The sequence below is a fragment of the Megalopta genalis genome, chromosome 8, assembly GCF_051020955.1.
Source record: "Megalopta genalis isolate 19385.01 chromosome 8, iyMegGena1_principal, whole genome shotgun sequence".
In the NCBI taxonomy this organism is placed as follows: domain Eukaryota; kingdom Metazoa; phylum Arthropoda; class Insecta; order Hymenoptera; family Halictidae; genus Megalopta; species Megalopta genalis.
This window is the reverse complement of record NC_135020.1, coordinates 13,229,869-13,244,902: the sequence shown is the minus strand read 5'-3', so window position 1 is coordinate 13,244,902 and position 15,034 is coordinate 13,229,869. Positions and strand designations below refer to the sequence as shown.

The 15,034-nt window shown below is 39.6% G+C and overlaps 2 protein-coding genes across 4 annotated transcripts; one reads left to right on the top strand and one right to left on the bottom strand.

Moving 5' to 3' along the window:
- The first annotated feature begins 1,308 nt into the window (after positions 1-1,308).
- LOC117217558 (uncharacterized) lies at positions 1,309-6,832 on the top strand. Its single transcript, XM_076524290.1, has 5 exons — positions 1,309-1,434; positions 3,059-3,449; positions 4,972-5,148; positions 6,172-6,438; positions 6,572-6,832. Exons 1-5 carry the CDS (start codon positions 1,426-1,428, stop codon positions 6,703-6,705), a joined length of 978 nt encoding a protein of 325 aa, XP_076380405.1. The 5' UTR covers positions 1,309-1,425; the 3' UTR covers positions 6,706-6,832.
- Positions 6,833-6,931: 99 nt separating this feature from the next.
- LOC117217614 (phospholipid-transporting ATPase ABCA3) lies at positions 6,932-15,026 on the bottom strand. Of its 3 annotated transcripts, XM_076524286.1 has the most exons (24): positions 14,638-15,014; positions 13,905-14,539; positions 13,525-13,823; positions 13,033-13,432; positions 12,796-12,963; positions 12,519-12,706; positions 12,269-12,433; positions 12,103-12,211; positions 11,806-11,960; positions 11,573-11,734; positions 11,266-11,337; positions 11,046-11,184; positions 10,736-10,973; positions 10,496-10,655; positions 10,208-10,424; positions 9,609-10,127; positions 9,402-9,527; positions 9,036-9,254; positions 8,700-8,972; positions 8,319-8,620; positions 8,098-8,245; positions 7,821-8,031; positions 7,530-7,743; positions 6,932-7,454 (listed from the first exon to the last, which is right to left on the bottom strand). In XM_076524286.1, the coding sequence occupies exons 2-24, from the start codon at positions 14,215-14,217 to the stop codon at positions 7,260-7,262; spliced, it is 4,992 nt and encodes a 1,663-aa protein (XP_076380401.1). In that variant the 5' UTR covers positions 14,218-14,539; positions 14,638-15,014; the 3' UTR covers positions 6,932-7,259. The 3 variants fall into 3 exon arrangements, with proteins under 3 accessions (XP_076380401.1, XP_076380400.1, XP_076380399.1); XM_076524285.1 differs by having other exon boundaries at positions 7,821-8,245; positions 14,634-15,026; XM_076524284.1 differs by having other exon boundaries at positions 7,821-8,245; positions 14,638-15,026.
- Between the last annotated feature and the right edge of the window lie 8 nt (positions 15,027-15,034).

The window sequence follows — 15,034 nt, the reverse complement described above, 5'->3', positions numbered from 1 at the left end:
CGAGTCCCTTTCTTCGGGACGGTGCGCTCTATCTCCGGGCGAAAGCCGCGGTACCGCCGATAAATCTCGCGCGTTCGGCTACCCTAAATCACTGTTCCTGAAATGAAGTCGTCGAACGGACAGAACAATGGGTAACGGAGGGTTAATCGGTGCAGCGGGATCGGTCTCTCGACGCGCACGGATTCCGCTCCCCGCGGGAAAAAGCGGCGTGTATGGTTTTCTCCGCGGAGACGAAGGAACGGCGGCCGCGAACGAGGAACTGCGAATGCATAGGATCGCCCCGCGGGGTAAGATCGCGGTCGTCTCGAAAGACGGGACGACGAAACGAACTGTGCGGTATCGGGAAGCGATCGAAGAAGCGGCGGCGCCGATCTGGGAGGCGTCCGCCTGGGAGCGTGAACACGGTTGACCCGCGGTGGATCGTTAAGCCGCGGCGAGTTACGTGCCGATCGGTAACAGAAGAAACGATTTGGAGCGGCTCCTCTCTAATACGTACACGATCGTACCACCGTGATCCAGCGTGATCCGATGCGCAACGCATTCGTGGTTGCGCAACGGATCGACGGTTGCGGAGGAGCTTGCGTTGCTCTCCATAGAGCCATCCCCGCGCGCGGCATCGTGGATGATGATGACCCCGGCGCGATGTCGGACACCGAGCGACCGATATAATTACAAGGAGGAACGCACCGCGTCTTAGGATCGTGCCCGGCTGTCTACGCAATCGAGGATATCAGAGAAGAAGAGACGCGTTCGCGGCGCCGGTACCCGCCGCGAACTCTGCTCGCCGCGTTCCTCTTCTTCTTTTCCCTCCAACGCCGCGCGGATCCGTCCGTCTTTTCCCGATGGGAGCCCGTAACCTCTCTTTTTCTCGTCGCGGCCCGTTCGCCCGTCTATGCTCTCCCACATGCCAAGCTCGGTTCACTTTCATGTCGACCCGATTAGCCGACCTTCAGGTCCGACTCGAGATGCCCGCCGATCTGTATCACCCGGCTTGCGCAACCGCCTCCCCAGCCCCGCGTCCCTACCCGAGAGTGCTCATCTTCGGCCGCCCTCTCCCCCTTCGTCGGTATCCTCCTCCTCCTCCTCCTCCACCTCCTATTCCTCCTCCTCCTTTTACATCGTGCCGATCGCCGTGCGAATCCTTCTCCTCCGCCGCCCGTCCCCCCGGAGTTCGCGAACTTCGCCGAGGGACACGGCGCACCGGGTGTTCGTCAGGCCCAACGAGACTACTCTGGTTGCGTCGCCGGGTGGGAGGAAGACGAGCCTCGAGTACACCGGATCGGTATATAAGCAGGCTCGCTTCGACCTGGATCTACACAGACCAATTATTTGCCATCGTTTGGCCATAGAGACACGTTACGGCTGTGCGACGAATAGCATCGAGAGGAGGGCTCGCGTTCATAGAGGAGCGGATTCGACGCCGAGATGAGATCGGTAAACGAGAAGACCGGACTCTCTGTCTGTTGGCCGCCGCCACGGTGTGTCCCGCGACTTCCGGTCCCCGGGCCCTCGAGTCAGTGGCGTCGGCTCGCGACGGACCGCCGCACGAGAACGTCGCCCGATTCGTTTTGTTGCTTCGCTTTGAGAATCCGTTTGTTCACGAGAGCCGCGCCGGGAACTCTCAGAGAGAATTTGCAAGTTGGTGAACCGGGACGGAGTGCGAGCCTCGGGATGACATGCGCCAAGTGACGGCCTCGGACGAGATGATCGCTTCGGTCCGAGCAACGAGCGAACTCGTTTCTTAGCTTGCGAGGGACTCGAGGTTGATAAGCGATAAGCGTCGATTTTTAGGGGACTTTGCGTAAGTGTTTCGGTCCGTTGGACCTGTTCTATTATTCGGTCGCATTTCGTTCGTTTGTTTCTCGTTTTTCTTTTTTTGCTTTACAAGAGAAATCAACCCTTGCGCGTAACGGTTGAAAAATCGCGAACGACGAAAGATACAGTTATGTCTCTCTAATTGACTCTCGGATGGTGTGCAAAGATGGATAATTTTGGGAAGAGGAGATGCGATTACTCGAGCCTTGTAGTTCGTTTTTATAGTTGCTGAGAATCGGTAATTATGAAAATGTGGCGCAAGACGTATCTCCTCTTCCCGAATTGTCCATTTTCGTGGACAATCTGAATGTCAATTACAGAGACATTACTGCACTCGAAAATATAGTAAAGTCTCTCTAATTGACTCTCAGATGGTGTGCAAAGATGGACAATTTGGGAAGAGGAGATACGATTATTCGATCGAGTCTTGCAGCTCGTTTTTATAGTTGCTGAAAATCGGTAATTATAAGAACGTGGCGCAAGACTCAAATTAATCGTATCTCCTCTCCCCGAATTGTCCATTTTCGTGGACAATCTGAGCGTCAATTACAGAGACATTACTGTACTCGAAAATATAGTAAAGTCTCTGTAATTGACTCTCAGATCGTGCGCAAAGATGGACAATTTGGGAAGAGGAGATGCGATTATTCGAGCCTTGCCGCTCGAAGTTTTTATAGCAACCGATTGTCGATAACTATGAAAACGAGCCGCAGGGCTCAATCGTGTACCGCCTCTCCACAAATTATCCATTTTTGTTTCCTGAGCTGAGCGTCGATTATATAGAACTTAATGTTGTTCGAACGAAATTGCATCGTATTTCTGGGCCCGCGAAACTGAGCCCGCCCGCGTAATTCTTCTTTCTCTTCAAAAAGCCGCGGTTCTCCTCGGTTTCGCAAAAATATCATTCTCCTTCGAGAAAAGTTTTTGCACAGATTTCTCGACTCAAGAATACGTACACGACTTTCATTTTTACCGATATCGTTGAAATCGCCGGCGATTTTTAAAGCATTTTCGCTCGAAAGGTTGATTCGCTTAAAAGTGTTGATTTCTCCCTTAAAAAATAAAAAAAAAACAAAATAACGAGCACGAACGACGACTAAGTAATCGAGCAGCGTCTATCGAACACTTTCTGCCAAGTTTCATCGAAATCGGTGCGCTTCCGATCGCCGAGATTACCTCGTTAGTTTAGAACAACGTTCTGAAAAAAAACGTCAGAAATCTGAGGTAACGTCACTGTTGACAGCTCGCCTTGGCGGTATTTGCCGTGGCTGCCACGTGTTACGCGGCCCGACTGGACAACACTTACCTCCCTCCGGGAAATGCGGGTAGCGCGGGCGGCGGTGGATTGATCCAGGCCCCTAACCGGGGACCCGGCGGCCCTGGCGGACCCGGCGGTCCCGGCGGACGGGGTGGTCCCGGAGGACGCGGACCTGGGGGACCAGGCGGTCCTGGAGGTCCTGGTAGTCACGGAGGACCGGGAGGACCCGGCAGACCGGGTGGACCAGGTGGCTTTGGAGGAGGTGGCGGCGGACCTGGCGGCGGTGGATACGGCGGCGGAGGACCTGGGGGCGGTGGATTTGGCGGCGGCGGATCCGGGGGCGGTGGATTTGGAGGCGGCGGTGGAGGAGGATACGGTGGCCGTGAGTATTTTTGTTCCTTCTTAACAAATTAAAATATTGAAATATTTGAGAATATTAATAATAAAATTATATGTTAATAGTAATTCTAAAATTTTGAGAATAAAGAAAATACATATTATACATACATATATGACAATGCAATATAATACATATATATTTTCTTTATTCTCAAAATTTTAGTATTATTACTAATATATAATTTTACTATTAAAAAATATTCTCAAATATATATACATGTCTTCTACTCGTTGTAAGTAAATTTAATATAGTAATATTTAAATATTTGAACGAGAATAAATATACATACATGTATTCTTTTTCTTTTTGATTCTCGTTCAAATATTTGATTCTTTTAATTCAATGTTCTATGTTTTATTTTATATTAGTTTATAATATTTAAAATAAGAATTTACATATATATATATATATATGTATATATGTATATATCTTCTACTCGTTGTAAATTCTTATTATAAATATTACAAATTAAAATAAATTCTTATTTCCGAAACATTCAAAGAGCGCAATCATGGTTGTCCCGAGTTTTCGCAATGCGAATTCCATCCGTAAGAGAAGATCTCTTACCCAACGTTTCGTTCGATCCTGTTCCCACAAAATCATAATTTCGAACCGAATAGCGAGAACTCGAGTGATTCGAATCGAACGTAAAACGAACGAAGAATGAATAATGTTCGCGTTTTTGAATGCACATACATCGGAGCAATTTCCGTGAAAGACAAAGGGAAACCACTTTGTCTAACGATGAGAGTGGCCCGCGTGGTCGTAGTTACACCAATTATGTAAAGTATGTCGTGGAATTAGCGCCTCGACAGCGAAAGAAAAGTGAAAACCGCTAACGCGGAATGCCTAATCGCTCCGAATCCCCCTCGAGGCGCTCCCGTCTAATGAAGACGCCGCATCTGAGGACGGCTGTGTGTCCCAAGTACGATTCCGAACTCGGTGAGAATTCGCGGCGGCGGCGGTTGCGAGAATCGGAACGCATCGGAACATCTCGTGTGTCGTTCCCTTTGTGCCGTGTAATTAGTCTCTATTCAATTACGAATTAAATCTCCGGCACGCCGGGTCGTGGGTTTCTCCGGTTTCGTGGCGCAACCCCCCTCGGATTGCGCAGACACGTCGATCGATAACGAGAACCGATTATGCCCCCGGAACGGTTTGATCGACGTTTCTACGGGGAAAATCGTCGTGGAAACGTCTCGTCGTTAAACGAGAACATTTTCCGATCTCGTTAAAACGCTTTCGGTGAAACCTTTTCTTGAAATCGGACCGAGTCGAAGGCTGTCGCAAATTGTTCCACGGTGAATTTCGAAAATTCCTGGAAAAAGAAATCGCGTATAAATATTAATATATTCATATATATAAGTATAATTAAATGTTGTATCGGTTACTTTGTTCTTTTTCAAAAGAATCGAATTTCTCGCTGGACAACTGCTAGCTTATTCGTGGATCGTTTCGAATTTTCATCGGTTCCTTCTTTGCATTTCCATTTCAGCAGCTGGGGGTGGCGGCGGCGGCGGGGGTGGCGGACCCAGGGGCGGACCGGGCGGCGGCGGCGGCGGCCAAGAGATTCCGATCATCTCGTACAATAACGATAACGGCGGAGACGGCAACTACCAGTTCAGCTACGAAACAGGAAACGGTATCAGTGCGCAGGAAACCGGCCATCAGCAAGGTGAGATCAGGGTCACACGGGTTTCCCAACAACCGTATCCCGAACTCGTCTTCGCGGTCCGTCGCTATCATGTTTCGGTGTTATGAATTCCTATCCATCATCGCGTCCATCCTCGAGTGTACTCGTTACAACAGACCCGGTGAACGGAATGCGGTATGCGCGGGGTCGACCCACGAGCCACCCTGCGCTATGGAACCGTCGAGTCGATTGTTTCGATATTTCAAGTCACGCTATTTATATTCAGAGAAGTCATCTAATATTTTACCATTACTCGTTTATCGATCACGGCAAGCGAGAAAGTTTCCTTTCCTCGGTATCTAATTCGTCGCGATATGGCTGTTTTCCACAAGTTAGAAGCAACTCTATATTCATCTAACGATGAAAAAAGATCGATTCGCGTCAGTGAGGAGCAGGAACGGCAAGATCTGATCCAAAACGCGAGCTTCTTCCGGCTTTCGACAGATCCCTCGGGCAACTTAGTATTCCTATTTCGGTTCGTGATGAGTGATCACCGAACAATGATTGCTTCTAACAAGCTGGAAAGCCGCAAAAACAGCCGATAGAGTGACGCAATCGGCTCGACCGCCGCCTGTTGCGTCAAACACCATGCGTTGTTTCTGCGCTCTGTACGGGCAACGGGATGCGACGAGCGCAATACATACGTATACAACTTGTTACACGGTGCTCTCCGCAACGCTTTGAACTTGAGAGCTAAGATGCCGTGGTGAGAAGTCTTTATTTCGTCGATTGATTTCCGATGATTTTCACGGCCAATAGTTTTTACTTTAAATTTGCTTCGCCTTAAATTTTCGGTGCTCTCCCCTTTAAATTAATATACAAAAAAATAATATAATTATATATAATAATATATTATATTATAATTATATATATAATTACAATAATATATAATAATAATAATTTATAACTATATATATAATTATATATTATATTATAATTTAATAAAATTATAATATAAAAATATATAACTATACAATATTAAAAAATATATTCCCTTGTTCGCAGGGAACGGGGAAGCGGTGAGCGGTTCGTATTCGTACACAGGACCCGACGGCGTGCAATACAGCGTGCAGTACACAGCGGATGAAGAGGGTTTCCATCCCCAGGGTGCGCATCTTCCGACACCACCTCCAATCCCGCCAGAGATTCAACGGGGCGTCGAGTTAGCGCTTGCTGCCGAGGCTAGAGGCGAGAATCAAGACGGGGGTGGTGGTGGTGGCGGCGGTGGTAATGGCGGCGGCAGAGGAGGATACTCTCCAGGGGGTGGTTACGGTATGTTGCATCGATGACAATCTCTTGAAAATGTTTCTCGGCTCGCGTTTCATCGTAATTGGCTGGCAGAACGTTCATTGAAATGTTTATTATCAACGCGTTCTAACTGGTTGTTTCTGCTTTATGAACACAGGAAACGGCGGTGGTGGCAGCGGCGGCGGCACTGGCGGCGGAGGTGGACCCCGAGGGGGTGGCGGTGGCGGCAGCGGCGGCTCTTACCAAGGTCCAAATTCATACCAAACAAGTTCGGGTGGATACCATTACTAGATAACGACACCGTAAAAGTTATTGAATATTATACGATTCAATTCTGTTCCATTACAATAATTGTATTTAATGGCGGATTTATGTACATAAGAATATATCGTTTATGTAACTTTTTTATTTATACAAAGTACGCGTTGTTCATTTGATTGTACCTCCCCCCCCCGCCGCCCTTTCGCAATGAGTGCAATCTCAATCTCCATACGCTAATAACAATTATATACAGATATTGTTTCACATATATTATTATTATTAGTAAGTAATGAATATATTAATACCGTATATATTTTTAAATATGCGCGTGTACACATCTTTTGCATTATAATCTCATATATAATACTATTAAACATAGTGCCCAATGAAATGTGTGTATATTAATACAGACAAGAAAGACATTTTGAAAGGATCGTAATATTATAATATATATTATAATATTTCGAAATAGGCTGATTGTTACGGTATTTAAACACCTAAAAATTGAATTTAAGCTGCAAATTTTAAGTTGATAATAATATCTCGAGATAGAACTATTGTTACGTTATTTGAACGCCTGTTTATTACACATCGCCATTTGTAAGGTCCCGGTTTGACTGCTCAGTTCCTCTGGCGAATTGAATAAATAGCTGCTCTAATGTAGCCGATAAGACGGCGTAATCCTCGATGCAATTGACTCGTATTTTCAACTCATCCATTGTTCTGTACATTTTCTCCCACGTTGTCGCAGCATCGTTCACATGGTACGCGAGAAGGCCCTTTGTAAAAAAAGTAATTGTTATCACCGGTGTGTCCAACATATAAACGAATTCACAGTAGTCTAAACACGTTACCAAATTCTCATCCCTGATTTCGCACGTTAAAGAAGACTCCATAACGTTCTTAATAATACTAAGATCACTGTCCGATCGGCTTGGGTTTAATTTGATGTGAATATCATAGCCGGCACCGAAACGTTGCTTCAATTCCTGGCTAGCTCCGATGCAAACCAATTGACCTTTCACCATAATGACTAGTCTGTTGCACAAAGCTTCACATTCCTCCATGCTGTGGAATTTTTATTTTATGTAAATCATGGTACTGTGGCTTTGTAATAATATGTATTACCGAGTAAAGTGAAATACCTGTGCGAAGTAAGTATAATAGCTTGTCCCAATGCCTGACAGGACTGAAGTATATTCCACAAAGACCTCCTGGCAGCAGGATCAACGCCAGTCGTTGGTTCATCCAGTAGAACAAGGGTTGGATTTCCTATTAATGCCATTGCGATATTCAAGCGCCTTTTGTTACCACCACTGTAAGTACTGCTTGGCTGTGACATGCACGCGTTTAGATCTGAAATAATGCAAATATTAGAGAAGTTCATCCAACGATTCTTCGAAACAACTAAATGAAGTTTACTTAGTCGATTGATCCATTTATTCACTTCTAGATCAACTTTTGATTTGGGTATTCCACGAAGTAAGGCAAACAGTCGAAGATGATCAAAAGAGTTCAACGATCCAAGCATGGCGTCGGTTTGTGGACAATATCCCATTTGAGCCAAATACTGCAAAGATAGTCAATATAGCAACAAGAAAATACATCATTGACAATTTACATCGAAGAAAATTATATGTTACATTTCTTCGATCCGTGAGAATATCGGACTTTCCTAAATACATGGTGCCGCTGTTTGGCATTTCTTCACCAGTCAACATTCTAAATGTGGTACTCTTTCCAGCGCCGTTTACACCGAGCAATCCAAAGCATTCTCGCTGTTTCACACGGAAATTTATTTCTCTCACCGCCATTAAGTTTCCGTAATATTTGCTCAGCTCGTACACTAAAAAGAGGCTATCATTGTTGTTCTCTAGACTTTCCAAACAGTTAGAATCGGCATTAGGCACTGCCTTGGTATTATTTTCTATTCTGTTGGTTAGATCTATAAACGAAACATAATATTTACTTTAATTTTGCTTTTAAATTTTATCAAATATCCAAAACTTTTTATAACATCATACCGTGCATTTTCAATTTCCTTATCTCCAATGCAACGGCGCGTTTCTCTTTCTCCACTTCATCGTCTTTTATATCAACTGCGTTCCTTAAATGTTTACCAAACATCTTGATATAAAATTTTTTGAACACTCCCTCTTCCAACATAATAAGCAGGGAAAAATATATCAAAGGTGTTACTGATAGATATATTATACATTCGGTTAAGTTCATATCGGTGTCTTCGGTGTGAAAATAGGAAAGCTGATTTTTACAATCACCATCATCGCATTCCAATCCTGCAAAGAACATATTATTCAAATACTAAGAATTAAACAATATTGCTGTTAATTTATTCATACCGCAACAAATATCCTCTAGCCTAGGACATACGACCGTCAACAAACGATTTGGCAGTCGACGACATCTTGCATTTTGTACAGCGACATTGTAAAATGATAATTGACCATGAAATAGACTCACATGCGGTACCAAACGGAATAATCTCTTTTGAATCATGTGTAAAACTCTTAAATTAGTGAAACTGCGAATCACTTGGTGCAAAAGGTATTGCAAAAAGACTGAAATACAACAAAACATGTTTGGTATCAACTAATTATATAAATCGAGACTTGTCAAATAATGTACAATTCTCTAAAACCCTTAAACGACTAGTCTCTTGAAAATTTACATTGATAGATTTATAATAATAATAAAATATAACTCACCAAACCCGATGGGCACAAGACTCAACATACTCACAACGCTATGTCTTGATAGATTTAAAAAGCTAAAGATGTAACTTACAAATAAAGAGTTGATGCCAAAGAGAAGTAGTATCAACAATATCGTTACTGAAAACAAGATCAAAATAATTGCACAGGTAACCAAAGTGTATTAAAGATTTAGCTATTTGTAATATTTGATTGGCTTACACATCTCTATCTTGTAGTACACTCGAGTATCCAGAATAATATCAATAATGTAATATCCAAACATGATAATAAGTACAGATACTATGTAAACTAGTAAATCAAATGTGAATATAGTGAGCCAATACGATATAGATGAAACACCTGTCATTCTTTGCAACTGTTTCATTTTGGTCTCTGTTTCTTGAAAAGGGTGGATAACAAAAAGGGCCACAGTGGGAAAGAAAAAGCAACAAAACATCAAGACTTGACTTAATGATTGTGTTTCTGGCATGCCTAATTTTGTCGCAGAAAGGCTACTTGGAAATTTTTGGTTCGATACATGGATGGAGTATTCTTCACCAGCAACACTTTTGATGAATGCATTTGATAAAAGATTCACTGTTATCGGTAAGCTATGAAGCGCAATACCAGAATAAAAACCATTAGCATACAATGCACCATCCGAAGTATTGAATTCCGCAGAAACAATGTATCTATTACGATATTCCGAAATACTTTTAATGGACTGGTTCAATAAAGCTGGAAATGAAAACTGCGTTAACATTTCACTTGCAACTGCATTACAACATTCACAAAAAGAAATTGTAAGCAATATTTACCATGCGTAACACTTAGATTCTCTGCTACTTCTATTGCAGTACCACCAAAACTTTCGACTGCACTCTTGTAATACCTGCCCATAGAAGTATTTGGACTTGAATATAACACTTTGGGGCTTCTATACATGTTAAGTCCTACTGGAAATTCATTTGTTGATTCACGTGGTGGACTATTACTTAGACCCATTAATACAACAGATATAAGTGGGAGAAACAACTGAAGAATTAAAATTCCTATTAAATTTGGATACTTTTGTAGCCTAGAATTATTCAATCTGTGCAACTTACAATGAATAAAATGTTACTTAAATTTTTTACAGTATACGTATATTTTTTATGGTAAAGTGCCAAAATTGTCTGCACACATAAATTCCAACCATCTACCCGTTGTGATGGCGGACTAAATGATTCATTTAAATATTTTCCATTATCTTCCTTTTTAATGACTCTGGAAATAAAAGTAAATGTGTAATATTTCTTTTATCGGCTACGTTAATTAAGGGCGGGATACATTTAAGTATAACATACTTCAGAAATACTTCTTCTAAAGTAATTAGCGATACACTGATTCCTGTAACACCTAAATTCTTTTTCTGACTTTCCACGTTATCCAAAGATTCTGGTAAAGTTTCAGTGGATGGTACGCTTAAAACAATCTTCTCACTATCCACATTCACTTGCTGCGTTCTTGGATCAAATTTTCTTATAACTGTATCGGCATTACACCATGATTTAGTTGATAATATAACTTCCATGTGGCCATAGCCTAAAACCCACCAATGTATAAATAATTAGTTCCTAAAGCACTTGTAACTTCCACGTAATAAATACCACCAACCATATTGCTTCTTTAGAAATAGTGATGTGCCATAACATTTTAATTTGCCTCCATGTACAATCGCAATTCTATCTCCCAGAATGTCGGCCTCCTCCATATTGTGAGTACTGATCAAAATTGTTTTCTTTCCTCTTACTTTCTACAAAATTACTCACAAGATGAAATTTACACATATATTAATCACTGGCTATATATTTGAAATATAGTATAACATTCTTACTAATATAATGTTCCATATATCTCTCCTAGTTTCGGGATCCATTCCTGATGTTGGTTCATCCATGATTACAGTCTGTAGAAAGTAAATGAAACAAAAAGTCTACTAGATTTTTGTTTTTAAAAGATGAATTTATATTAACATTCTAGTCTGTTTTCCTAAAAATAGAGTTGTGATGTACACTGTTAATTATTATAATTCTCTATCCCATCCCAATCACACCAATGTAATAATATCTGAAACTGTTAGTATACATCGGTATCCTTTTTTCGAAAAACAAGCTTGCACTAGCATCTCAAACAACTCTTACACTAGCATCGCCAACAAGGGCCATTCCAAGGCACAGTCTTCTCTTTTGGCCACCAGATAATGTATTTGGTAGAGCATTTCTTTTTTCATTTAATTTTAATTTGTCAAGTAAAACTGCAATATCTTGTTTGATCTGTTTCCTCGGTTTGTTAAAACCTTTCAACTAAAATACCATGATTAATTTTATTGTACTTAACGCAACATTACTTGGTTATTAATTATTAAATTACTCACTAAAGCAAAGAATTCTAACTGTTCGTACACATTCAAATCTGGAAACATTAAATTTTCCTGAGGGCATAAACCCAAATCGTTTCTAATGGTTTCTAAATGGGTTGTAATATCTTTACCATTTATAAACACTTTCCCTTCTGTTGCACTTATTACACCTAATAGAAAGTAAATAACAAGTAAACTGTATATGATGTGTAAGAATGCAAAGAATGCTAATGTGTAATATCGCAAAATAATGTACATACAAGGCTTGTATGGTAATATATGTGGTATTATGAAAAATATTAAAATTTTTACCTGTTATAATAGACATGAGTGTAGTCTTTCCTGCTCCATTGTGGCCTAACAAAGCCGTTATTTGTCCTTTATACAAATCTATTGAAATTCCTTTTAGAGCTTGGACTGTCTATAATACAATTATCATAAGAATGATAAAGAATGTTAGAGTACAATTTAAACATACCGTCTTTCTTAGGCAACCAGTCCTATAAGTTTTTTTAAGATTGCGAATCTGAATTCCAGGAGTAAGCACACCCTTTGTTACTGGTTCAAAATTTTCATTATCTATATTTTCGTAATCAAAATTATCAATATCTTCATGAAGGTTCACTTTGTTCTTTTTTATATACTGTAAAATTTATCTTTGTTGGTGAAGGGCTTACATCATATGTATATTAATAAATACTCTTGAATGAAAATATTAAAAAATTTACCTTCAAAAAATAAAATGGTTCCTTGCGTACTCCATACTTCCCTGGCAGTACAGCATTAATATATATTGCAAGTGTGAAATGTAACAACAACCCTAGTAATGAATAAATTAATATAACTCCAACACTTCCAGTAGAATTATATTGTGCATTTCCAACCAAGAACATATTTGACCATTGAATTCCAGTCACTGCAAAATTGAATATACTTAATTTCATGCTAATTTAGACACTACAATTGAAAAATACTAAAATAATTATTACAAAACATTTTACATACACTGAGTTTCATATGAATTCACCTCTTCCAGAAATCTGTATAATAATATATTAGGAAACAGTATACCCAAGGTTGGTGTTATAGAAAATACTTGTTGATTTATTAAACTCCCATGGAGTGAAAAAGATCCAGTGTAAATAACTGCTAATGTTATTGTTACAAAACGTGCTGTAAAAGAATTATTTTAAGCTATGGATACTCATTTATATTCGTACTTTTAATAAATATGAAACTTACGTTTAGAAAAATATGCTGCAATATGCATACCAAATGATATTAGATGAGCCACGTGCATTGTAAGTATGAACCAAAATATAAAAGTATTACTGTAATACAAGTATGATACAACATTTTTGGAGAATGTATTCTTAAACAATACAATTATTGGTATAATATAAAAAATACTAAACAATATGCTCGTAATTAACCAGCTAAGTAGATTTTGATATTGTTTTACTCCATTCATTGCCATTAAAACATTCACTCCAATATGTTTTTCTTTTGTTGCATAACTTGTTTCTACACAAAGTGGAGTAAGAAAAGCTATAACTGCAAACATACATATCACCAGTCTTAGTATTACATCAGCTTCATCTATTTTAATATAAGGTGGATACGGCATTCTTTGTGCAGATATCTAAAATATATGTCAGCAATTACACAAATTAAGTTGTATTAGAAATTCTATTAGAAATTAGTGATACGTGTAACATTTGTAGTTTTTCATACCTTTATATCAGGCTTTATATCAGGAGCTGTATGCTGAATAAGCGATTCGTCAGCACATACTTGTAATTGTACAAATTCTGCAGCAATCATATATAAAGTGTGTGTACTGTACGATGATTGAGACAATACATGTTCAAATAATATACTTGGTATATCTATGGCATGCCTGATTTTATATCTTATATCGCTTGTATTATATTGTTCAAACACAAGACCTAACACCTTAATATTTTCAGATTCCGCTTCTGCAATTGTGTACTTTTTTATCATTTCTTCTTCAGATGGAAACCCTGATATCTCTATAAAATATAATAATGAATATTATTAAGTGTAAAGTACAAATATTGAATAAAATATTAAGTGATATATATTATAATTACTTTTATGATCTAACATCAAACACATTCGAATATCCTCGACAATTCTTTCTGTATATTCATTTTGTGGCACATAATAGATTTCTGTCATATATGTGCTTATGTCTGTTAATTCATCTTTAGTTTCTATAGGATAGTAGGTACTTTCATTAATTACACGAGGTGGATGTACACTAAAATCCCTTACAGCTTGTATTAATACAAACAAGGCAATCGGTACCAAACATTGTAAAAATATTGCTGATTTCCAATGCCTGATTCTCACTTTCAGGTTTTTATATAGCAACAAGCCAAAAATTCTGATTTTATTCGCCATTTGGAGTTTTAATTTGTATCAAATGGTCTTGTTTAATGAAACGCTTCACTGCGAACAATCAATAACATTGCTTTGCATACAAATATACCTATGCTTTCTGCATACAAATCAACCAGTTATCCACTGCCATTGAAAGTACATAAAAGTACTATGAATTGATAATAAGAATTGATGTATGAATCAGTTCATGGTATTATAGGACAGAATATATATCAACTATGGAACCTTGACAATCAAATTATCTCTATAGTCATTAAGTTTACCGTTGATGGGAGCTTTATTTAAATATAAAAGTATTTCTTTCTTTCTTCGATGAATGTAACTGAAAGACAAATTATTATGAAGTTATTGGTGATGAACAAAACACGACCAAATAAAAATTTCTGATACACAAGATTAGGTTAACAACTATATACCTACTTGATGAATGGGTTATATCCTCATTATGAATCACAGGTATGTATAATTACATGGAAATGGACATTCATTCAATGCACCAAACGTTCTTTTGCCAAATCCTGTTATCACTGTCTATATTTTCACGTTACTATGTTTCTGTCATTTAATAAAATTATCAGTCTCGAACACTTTAAATTAGACATATTGTACACCCGTAATAATCATTCTACAATAGACTACACAAATGTGTACGAAGTGGAAGTGCCAAGTACCACGCACAAAATGCATCCAGCAGTTTGACATGCAAATGCAGTTGTATGTATACAAACTGTACAATTCCGTGATTCAGTTACATTTCCGACTGACGGCAATATTTGTTTAGATAACTGTCACAAATTATCTTAACACTCGAGATTAA